We start from the raw sequence: 11,294 nt of genomic DNA on the forward strand, positions 1-11,294 counted from the left end.
CACACTTTCCATGCCAAACAACTTGGAATGTAATCATGAAATGATTTCAACAACCCAAAGTTACATTTTTTAAATGGCATTCTCCCAGCCATCATTGGGGCCTTCCTTACTTTTAAAGCTCCCTAGGTAATGCTTCATATGGGATCTGGAGTCCTAGTGTATTACTTTTTCATCTTTGCCTCTATGTGCTAAACTATTGTTCAAATAAACAAGTGGACTTAAATAGAAAGGCTGGTGCTGGAAAGACCACATCACAACTTTAAGACCAGGGCACCCTTAACCATACATGCATTACACATACCAGCTGAGGTGTGATGCTCTTCACAACTTCTCGTTCCACCCAATCAATAATATGCTGTTGTTCTGTTTTCCTCTGGAAGGATTCAATCTCTGCTTGGTAATCCTGTGTTTAAAAATTGAACCACCTTAGGAAAAGCAATGTAATTACTCGAGTCTAGTCTCCAAAGGCTTTAGAAATAATCATTACTTTAAAGGTTAAGTTGTGTGTGAGCACTGTAAATGCAAACAAGAGAAACATTTTCTGTACCAACCAGTTTCACAACCTGCATCCGTAACCTAAAGATGCTCAAAGCCGAGCACCCGCACAAAACAACCGTGCTGGTTCATACACAATAAGCAATTACCAGTCGTTTCTTGACCTCCCTGACAACTTCATGGAGCTTGTTACGGTAATCCAATTCAAGAGACATGGCATTGTTTTCCTAAAAGAGACAAAAGTCTGTATAAACAGAAACCTCAGAAATCTTGACTACAACATTTGCAAACAAAAGGAGAGTCTGACCACACAAATGAAAGATACATATATGTTATTTGCCAGGTGGGAGGTCTGTATAGCAAAAAACTGTGGCTGAGGTATAGGCCGAGGTCTTGAAAATGCTGCCCAAGGCTTCAGGGAGCTTTTTCAAGACCGAGGTCACAGTTTTTCGCTATACGGACCGACCCTTAGCTGGTAAATAAGTTAGTTATTTTTTTCCTCTCTCTCTCTTCTTCTCTGAAATCACTTTTTGAATTGTTGACTCGCACTGCACTTGATAGCCAATGCAGTAAGCCATTTAAAAAACTGAACGTTTCAAAGAGAAATACTTTTACTTGGATTCTATTTCCACGCCTCATGTCTAATAAAAATCTGTTTTGAAACACTTCTCTGTATGTAAATGAATTCGGTGAAAAAAATTTTGCCCACTCCTAGAGCCAATCAGATTGCAGGATTCACAGAATTCTGCCCGCTTGCACATTGAGAGAAAAACTATATGTACATACACCTGTATTCACTGTAAAATAATGTAGATGAATTCCTAGGTTCTTCTGTTTTTGTTGGTGGTACATTACATGTTTTCAGCAAAAAATGTCTCTGAACTGAACACTTTATTGATGACCATGGGAAAGTAGACAATGTGTATTCAAAAGCTTTTAAAAACCACGTGCCCTTCTTACCCGGTAAATTTCAATAACATCCTTTCGGACTGTTGACATGTACTCAATTTTCTTAAGTTCCTCAATCTGGTCTGTTAAAGATTGGATTTCAGCATTCCTGCCTTCATTGAACATGTCAAGAATACTCTGTAAAAAAAAATACATTATAATTATTATAATGATGACAAGACCCAAAATGCATTTAACAGAAGTAACACACTTGAACCCTTTTACTTGCAAAGGAGAACCACTCAGCAATGAAGGGTAAATATTGTTTTAAATTTGCATGTTTTGTCCAAACAAAAGATCAAAATGCTATGATCACGTTTAATGTGTTTCTTGTGCCTTTGCTTGTGACAAAATTAATGTGTAATCCAGGCCTTACATTGACATAGTAAATCTTGTCACAACTTTAGTAGGTTTGATGCCAAATTTGCAACAGTAATGGAAAATCACGCAGGCGATCAAACCTCATGACTACATACATGTATCTGTTAAGATGAAATACAAGGAAACAAGAATTGAGAACTTTTATTGAGAAAAATGCAACATTGGGATGCCTGATTGTGCACAACACAGGATACATGCAAGAATACAAAAACTTAATGATCTCAGAAAATCTGCTTCTGCAATCAACACATTCGTCCATTATGGCAGATTGAGACTCAAAAAATTTAGGAATTATTTTTGCTTGCAATTGCACTCTGATTAAATACTAGGGACTTTAAGATAGTACACGACGGTAGACTGGGACGGTTAGATGAGCGTCATGTCACGCAAAATCCCCGTGACATTTGACCGTCATGCTTCTAGGACGGTATGTTTTCGCCAGGTTTCTCATCGTGGAATCTACGGTGAAAGCGGTAGGAATTCATCCATACTTATTCGCACTATTTTAGTCTTTTCCTTTATTATGCATTGAAAACTGATCACCCAATGGGTTAAATGTGCATTTGGTTGTGTTTGTCTTGATTTATCCATCGCTGAAATGAAAAAATCTAGCGAAAATTCTGAGTTCATTCAAAGACATCACTCTGCCACATCGCGGCTCAAACCAAAATTTTCTTGTTCTCAATGTAGCGTTATCCATAATCCACCATGACACAGGAGAAAATCAGAAAAGAAAGGTAAAAGAGATAATTGTAGCCACATTTTTTGTTTATGAACCAATTCCCCTTAGCGGATTTACACTCGCTAGAATCCAAGGAATCTAAACAAAATGGTTCAAATTCCCAGTAAGGATACAGAGGATTCACTGATTCATATTCATGGTATAAACTTAATAAGAAATTCCTCCTCGCTAATTTAACCTTCTGCAAAAGAAATTACAAGAGAATTTCTTGCCTCTTCAAAAGACATGTTTATTCCACCATCCTATGGTCGTGTTGGCCGAATCTTAAGTTAAAAATTTTCGCGCCTTTCTACCGTACTCGTCCAAAGTCTCCGGTATACGCATCCAACTGTCCCAGCCTACCGTTGTCCACTATCTTAAAGTCCCTACTCCTTAAATGAACATGGCAATAAGATGCAAGTGGGTATGTACGTGTAAAGGGATGGGTCACTGCTCTCAAATTTCCTCGGAAACGAAAATGAGAACTAACCTGGTATCTGGCATCAAGCATATCTGCTATAGGCTTTGAAACATATTTGGAAAGGTAATAAAGGGTTGTTCCCATAACAAAGGCAAGAACAGTCTGAAAAAGACAAGCCACAGAGGAACATATATGGAAATATCTCTAAATGGTTACAAGGTGTCCAAAGAATATTAAAATGAATTAATGAATGCAAGAAATAAAAGGAATACACAATGTACAAGTACCTGTACCGAAACTCAACACACAGTGTATTGTTATACACTGGGTACACTGTTTCATCATATTTTGTACTGATTTTAATTAATTTAAACAGAGCAAGAAATTCATGTCAAAACTCAATTTTGCCACATTTAAAATTCACCTAAAAAGTCATTGTAATGAACTATTGACAGTATTGTAACTGCAAAGTTTTACTCAAAATATTGCACACATATTTTATTTGATATGGAATGTGTGTAGTTAGACTTTGGTTTTTCACTTTTGCCTTTTCGTAGTCTCCAATTTTAGTCCCTAATTCTATGTACATAATTATCTGTTACTTCATTTTTATTACATACATATGTTCCTTTCTGTGCATCCTCATCTTTCTTTTTTTTATTTTGTCTTTGACTATCTTGGCCTTAACAAGGAAGCCTTATAAAAAAGCTTATGTTTTCTTGTTTGCTTCCTTGCCTCTTTTGCATAGTGTTTGTTGTATAGTTGTATTTCTTCTCCTAATTGTGTGGCACATCACATCAATCAAATTAATAATTATTAATTAATAATTTTAAACCAATGGTGTAATAATTATTATCTATCTTTAATTTTAGTCACCAACCCCTTGGTTGCCACTCAGCATGCACGCCGCCAAGGCGATGCATTTTATTTATTGTGAGTCATACTGTTTGTGTGAGATAGTGATAAGCAGAACCAAGTAGCACAACTGTCCTTAAAACTTATGATCTCATTTGCTATCTACTTTATTCGACTGTATATTGTACCTCTTCATGAATCACAAGTAGCTCCTTTGACAGAGCATACGCTAGAAATCCACCAATAAGAAGGGTCTGCCCTGCAGTAACAAAACAGAAGAAAGTCAGGGTTTTTTCTTATCAAGAATCTAACTGATCTCCATCAACAGCAGCTTTTGCATCTACAGTGTACAGTATGTTTTGCGTTTTGCCTCTTGACCAGTCATTCACAACAAGAGCTTTACACTTAAAATAAAAAGTTACACAATGTTTCTACCTTACGCTATCATCATTTCTACATGCCATTTACGTTAAATTCTTCACACTTGGTAGTGACAACATAAAACTGTCCAAATGTCATGCAACTTCTTTCAAACTCAATTTTCCCAATAAAGTGTTATCAAAATCGATCTTTCTTTATCATTCTAATAGTTTTACATTTTAAACAAATTGGCCATCTGGCAATGAAGGTATACTGTATGACACAAAAAAGCACCCTGAGTGAATAGCAGAGATGTATCCAGAGTGCGCCATTGCATCCTGAGATGCACTCGTTTTCCTTTTGGACACATACATGTAGAATATGTAACAAAGGGTCCAATTGGAAACGTAGAAAAAAAATCGAATGTTTATGCAAATTACAAACACGAGGAAAAACATGCGAACAGCATATTTCACAAGGAAATTGGACATTCCCATTTCTCACAACGGAGAAATGATTGGATTCCTGAAATTTCAAGGTAAGCTGTTATTTTCAGATTTTTGTAGTCGAATGATTTCATTTTGTCAACAATTATGTCCAGCTTGAGGAGTTAAGTCTTGAAATCCCATGTGTTGCGTGACATGATCTGAGCTTTTTTCAAGGCGAGATAATCGTCGACACTTTCGATCTGCCACCAGTGATAATTAAACATTTCAGTCGAAATTCAGTTTGTTGCACGCTTTCCAAGCGAATTTCAAGCATTGGTTTGCTTGTTGTGAGTGAAATGACAGAGAATCCAATGGCAAAGTATGTTAAATTTTGTTTTGTGCTACCACGTATGATGTTGATATTAATTCCGGGCGCGCAAGTGTCATTGTCTCGGTTCTTGTTTTGCACGTAACTTGTCTGTTTTGCAAATTATGCAACTTTTTCGGAGTTATTCTTAAAAAAAAAAGTGTTGAACATGGAACTTGAATGTATTCAGGTGCTTGATTATTACGATGAACTGTGTATTGATCGCCTATTTACTCTTTTGATCCTAAATTACACCTCAAGTACGTTAAATTGTTAAAATAAATGAGAAAACTGAGATTCAGGTCTGTTTTTTTTAAAGCTGTGGAGATCTAGATCGTTTATCAACAGGAGCTAACAGTTCCTACAGCATACGGATTCCTCAACACGTTTTCAGATGTGATCGATGGAGCTTTGACAGCCCATGCATGCACATTTTGATTGATGAATCAACGGACATAACAGTTTCAAAGAAATGGATCATTTTATTTTCAGTACATATTCAAGGGGACGGATAAGACTTTATTTTTGTGCAATTTAGAAATCTGAAAGGGTACTGCAGCAGCAATTAAAGAGACAATAGATTGAATATTAATTCTTGAATACTAATTAGCAGAGGACCTCCAAATTTGAAAACCTGGATACATCTCTGGAGTAGTATGGTTAGTTAAAAAAAAATCATTTAAAAAATATATATATATCATGCAGGTATCATTAGGACACTGAGCCTTATCATGTTAATTCCTGAAAATTGTATTACTAAGCCAGTGAGGTGCATGCAGTACAAGCATGTGGGATGAAATATAATATTATCAAAAACGTTTGGTCCAAGGTCCAAAGTGTTTTATAGCCATTTAAATGAATGTGTGCATGAATTCAATCATATGGTGGTTTGCCATTTAAGGTTTGGTGGAAAAGACAGGGTGCGGGGTGCCGGGGTCTGTGGAAAACACTGGGTGCAATGCTCATAAGTTATTTTCATTATTCAGTTTATTTAGTCACCCTGTGTTTTCAGACCCCGTCACCCAGTGTTTTCCATAGACTCCAGCACCCGGCACCCCGCACCTGGGCACCCCGCACTCCGTCTTTTCCACCACAGCGTCATTTCATAATGTTAAGAGTTAGATAATCTGACCGGTTTCTCCAGTTTTTTCCCTTAACATGGCTGTAACATCTCTGAAGAACTGTCCAAACTCTGGCTGAGATGTTTCATCTGCAAAATAAACATTGCACTGAAGTAACAACAGAGATGAGTCCTATAGAGTGGATTTCACAAAACGTTTGACTGGTGATTTGCCAAGTTTGTGGTGAAATTTAATTTCCAAAGTTCGCTTCAAACTTGGGAATTTCATTACGTACCAGTAACTGTCACTCAAATGGAAAACTTTGAAACGAACTTGGGACTTTCGCGCCAAACTTTGAGGGAAAGAACACTGAACACTCATCATCCCTTTGCAAACGGAAATATCAACAATTTTGGCAATGGTTTGTTTCAGGAGTCTCAGTTCCTGTCCTATTTGAAATGGTTCCTTCCATTCTAACCAGCTTTCAATTATTTTCTGCCAAACAAAACTTGGAACTGCCTTTCCTTGCACAGTGAAGGCACTCATTTCAAAACAACAACCAAGAGCAATGGTGAAATTACTTCGTCATATTCCCATGAAGTTCGGCGCAATATACCCAAGTTCGTTTCAAAGTTTGCCATTTGATTGACAGTTAGGTGATCAAATTCCCAAGTTCGAAGTGAACTTTGGGAATTTATAAACCGCCTGTCAAATGTTTTGTGAAATCCACTGTAATTACAAAAAAGCAATGGAAATTAAAGGACAAAAAGTTGGTATCATGCAAGTTTCATGAAATTATGGGCAGCAACAACAATGGCAATAATAATAATAATAATCATCATCATTATTGAAAATCCTATATTACCGGTAATAATATTGATGAACCAATGAAAAAAGAATATTACATCTACCTTTTACTTGTGGAACTTGACACATTAGTCTTGTAGTTGCTGGAACACTAAAATTGCAATAAAGAATCAAAACAAGCAAAACTAACCCCACCTTCACTTTACTAGACTTTCTAAAGTTGTTTGCTTTTCGTTTCCAGTTTGGCAGTTGTACAACCAACTTTTATCGCTTGCAGTGCACCAAATTTACAGGGGGAATTTTCCCCCTGTCAGGTTATCCAATCAGAGAAAAGCGACATCAAGCATACTTGTTATACATTGTACCTCCCAACTCAAATACGTTTTCTGATTGGAGGAGAACGTGTCACGTGTCATTGGTCAAAACTTCATGACGCCCTAGGGCGAACAAAACTTCATGACACCCTAGGGAAACAACAACTTGAACTTTCGACTCACACGTGATCAGGTCGTGCACCTTTGAAATGGCGGCAAATCTGTATGCCAGCCGACGTCAAGCAAATAATTTTTATCTGTGTATTGTTCTATTTTGAGTTGGGAGGTATAAGAAAACACTTAATGACTGGCCCCTCGGTACACACTGAGTTTTGTTTCCCCTCGACCTCAACGTTTCCCTCGGCTTCGCCTCGGGGAACAATGAGGGTCTCGGGGAAACAAAACTCACTGTTTCCCTTGGGGCCAGTCATTAAGTGCTTAATGTACGTCAATCAAACCAGATACTGATCTATCAAGAGCGCAAGATGAAACCAACAAGCTGCTTGTCATCTTGCATGTCAGTTTTGGTTCTCTCCTTAAATAACTTATGCATTTATAAATATAATCAAAAATGCAATCGCGTATGTTTTGCAGAAAGCAAACTATAAAGATGTCCGTGATCACCAGCGGAAAGTCATCGAAGGTTATTGCGGTTGTGAAGATGTCTGACTTTCTCTCTATGCCTACAGGATTGGGAAAAAGTTTGATCTTTGAAGTCGCTCCTTTTGTTTTTGATTGCTTAGAACATGGTGAAAGACAAGAAGTGGTGTCTACATGTACTTGTTTGGTTGTTGTGCCACTGGTCACGCTTATGAAGGACCAAGTGGCTTCTATGTGTACACGAGGGATATCGGCCATTTCAGTCGGAGCAGATTGTTCCAGCAAACAATTACAAAAAATTACTGATGGAAAATACTCTCTGGTCTTTGGAAGTCCCGAGGCTCCGCTTAATACATGTAGCCACCAAAGTATTTTTCAGAAAGAAAGCATGCAGAAAATTATGGATGAAACCCATCACAAATTTGGGTGATTTTCTTTAAAATCTTTTGCTGACAATTTAAACCTTGAACTACACTGTAGACTTGCTCCATGTTGCCCTCTTGTAACTCTTAGAAATGCCTTACTTTTTTGAGATCTATGGAATACAGAACTTTCTGATGTGAAAGTCCAGCAAAATCTATGACCCATGAAATAGAATATGTCAACCATTTTTCCTGTGTGAATTTATAATACCTTGTAATCACTGCTGACAGAACAAGTAGCTTGTTCAGTCGCTGAGCGACCTCACTTTGCTTTGCTCGCTTTAATTTCTCAACCGAAAAAGTTTCGAGGGGGCAACTTGGAGCAAGTCTACCACCTCACTAACAACAACACTGACTCAGAAAGAAATTCAGGGTAATCTTTTTAACAAATGTATAACACAAAAATTGGTTATCCCTGCAAATCACCCAAAAAAATAAAAACGTAAATGCATATGGATGACGGAGTAATGGAAAATTGAATAATTTAGCGTGTCTTATGTATTTGGGTACTCGTGGTCAGTATATACATGAGATCTCTGCCATCTGGTTGCTCTGCATACTGCAATTTAATAATTTTTTCCGGAAAAATACGCAAGATATCTTCTTACCTTAGCCTTGCAGGCTGAAGTAGCCTTGCTACACCACCTGTGAAAGAACAGTTCAATACATGTATTCAGATCAAGTAGTGTAGGCAATAAGCCCTGACCAATCGAAATAATTATGCCAATACTAGTGTAATTTCTCTGCACTGTGAATGAAAAATTTGACGTTTGATACCCTTTCCCAGAATTTTTCCAAAAGAAATGGATTTACTCGCTTACTCCAGTATCACAGATATATAAATTATGTCGATATATCGATGCAGAATCACAGAAATCTACTGCAAGCTCAACATCAGAAAAAGATAACCGATGGATCATGGGACAAAGACCAGTCGTCTGTGATGCACAAACAAGTCTTTGCATTGTTCCATTGAAACAGTAGGACGTTGGATTCAAATGAGGGTTATATTACTTTCTCTCTGCTCCTCTTACCAATGCGAGTGGCCAAACGTAACCGGGAAATCATGATCGATCGTTTGCCGTTCAATATGGCCGGTCCAGAATTGATGAAGTTTGCAAGGCACACTGGGACATCTTAATTGGTAACCGAGCATATCTTGTATTGGTGGTACAAGGAAAGATTTTGAATTTTTGAAGAATGACTGCAAAACTTCTCGCGCGCTCATTGGCTAATTTTTATTGTCACTAATCGGACAGACACAAAAATTTATAATTACTGGGTTGCCAATATGGCAATATGGCAAACATTTCCCGTTTGGACAGGCCTTAATCAACTACATGTATTTTTAACCAATCCATAGACCAAGTTCATCAAGGACGACCAATGAGTTATTTTTAAATTCTTTTGCCTTGTTAGCATTTACTGAGTGCAAAGGAATTTTTGCTCAGCTTACAAATGAGTCTTGTCGTTGTAATTAGCTTCAAGAAAAAGGGAGACACAAAAAATATTTAAAGACAGTTACTTATTAAAGGAATAAGTTCTTAATTGTCTCCGGCAGAACCGTTCATCATTATGAGATCATTTAATTAAGTGCGACTTCATGGTTGAAATTACTTTTAACTTACTGCTTATAAACCTCAGTGCTTGGTTTAAGTATTATAATTTGAATTCTACTTGCCGTTTAATTTATTTATGGAGTTTCAGTGTTTTTTTTTTAACTGAAAGACGTAGAAAGAAACAGACATAAATCGAAAAAAAGCTTTCTACTGAGGTAAGTTGAAAATTCCGGACAGGAGGTTGCCGATCAGTAAATAACTGAAAGAGATCAGTGGAAGGGAAAACGGTAATCAATTTTATATATTAACTTCCTTTAATTTGATTTTAATTGGACTGAAGTTTGAGGAGATCGAACTTGAGTCTTTGGAAAGGTGAAGATTCAAAAAGTCCCGGAGGGTATAGTTTGTGATGCTTCGTCGGTAGGGAAGTACAGTAGTATACAAAAATTTGGTTTTATCAATGGAGTTGATAATGTAAATTGGCCACCGTACAGACTGGATACTAAAAGCTCTTAGATTCTCTGTACGGTGGCCAATTTATATTATCAACTCCGTTGATAAAACCAAATTTTCAAAAGTAATATGGGTTAGCAAAGGAAGGGGCCTTTGCAATTTGTTTCTAGTTTTAGTATATATGGAAAGAACTCAAGTGAGGTCATCGCTACTGTGTGCATGTGATGGATGAAGAACCTTCGCTGATCCACAGCATCAGGAACTTCTTATGCAACACCAAGAGCCATGGCTCTTGGCAACACCCAAGGACAGAGAAAAATCCTTGACCCGGGTGGGAATCGAACCCACGACCTCCGGATTAGATCACCGTTGGTCTACCGACCGAGTTACAAGACCAGACAGGAGCAGGCCATGGGAGTTTGAGGACAAATCGGCTCGGCCCAAGCCAAATACTAAGTGCAAGTGCGTGTTGTCCTAAGTAGCGTGCGTGTGTATTATATATGGAAAGAACTCAAGTGAGGTCATCGCTACTGTGTACATGTGATGGATGAAGAACCTTCGCTGAGTTCTTTCCATATATATACACACACACGCTACTTAGGACACTCACGCACTTGCATCTAGTTTTAGTGTTTGAACCTAACCGCGATATTTTGTTATCACGATACGTCCAGCTGGTCTTTGTAAAGGATCAGATGAAGAAACGGAACCTCATTTTGTCAACTTAAAGAAATCGACATCTTCTGTGAACTCAGTCTCTGCTTTATTCATATCACAGTTTTCAAATAACCTTGTAACTAATGATCATATACATTTCTATGCACTTTACTTTTGATGCCAGCCCATCAAGATATTATTTCTCGAGCATTAGGCTGTTAAAGTTTTAAATATGGCATCGCTCTAAGCCCTTGCTGTCATCATTCAATAATTATTAAGGCAGCGTTTACACGAAGGCGGTTTCATATCGACACGGTTTCATGACTTCGAAACCGCATCAAAATCGATACGGTTGGGTTGGATGGTACATGTATAAGCGAATGCATCGAACAATACAGATTTCGTGCCAAAATAGTAACCGTATAGACTGATCGATGTGGTTTCG

The 11,294-nt window shown here is 37.6% G+C and overlaps 1 protein-coding gene across 1 annotated transcript in view; it reads right to left on the minus strand.

Annotated features, from left to right (window-relative positions):
* Positions 1-9,333, minus strand: part of LOC138040874 (ATP synthase F(0) complex subunit B1, mitochondrial-like) — a 10,698-nt gene extending 1,365 nt beyond the window's left edge. The window contains exons 1-9 of the mRNA XM_068886579.1: positions 9,215-9,333; positions 8,789-8,825; positions 6,949-6,995; positions 6,109-6,186; positions 4,010-4,080; positions 3,036-3,128; positions 1,456-1,581; positions 645-722; positions 302-403 (exon numbers count right to left, since the gene is read on the minus strand). Coding sequence (XP_068742680.1) covers positions 302-403; positions 645-722; positions 1,456-1,581; positions 3,036-3,128; positions 4,010-4,080; positions 6,109-6,186; positions 6,949-6,995; positions 8,789-8,825; positions 9,215-9,248 — 666 coding nt within the window. The 5' untranslated portion in view covers positions 9,249-9,333. The remainder of the gene's footprint in view (positions 1-301; positions 404-644; positions 723-1,455; positions 1,582-3,035; positions 3,129-4,009; positions 4,081-6,108; positions 6,187-6,948; positions 6,996-8,788; positions 8,826-9,214) is intronic.
* Positions 9,334-11,294: the final 1,961 nt, after the last annotated feature.

Source organism: Montipora capricornis, chromosome 3 (assembly GCF_036669925.1).
Source record: "Montipora capricornis isolate CH-2021 chromosome 3, ASM3666992v2, whole genome shotgun sequence".
NCBI lineage: Eukaryota > Metazoa > Cnidaria > Anthozoa > Scleractinia > Acroporidae > Montipora > Montipora capricornis.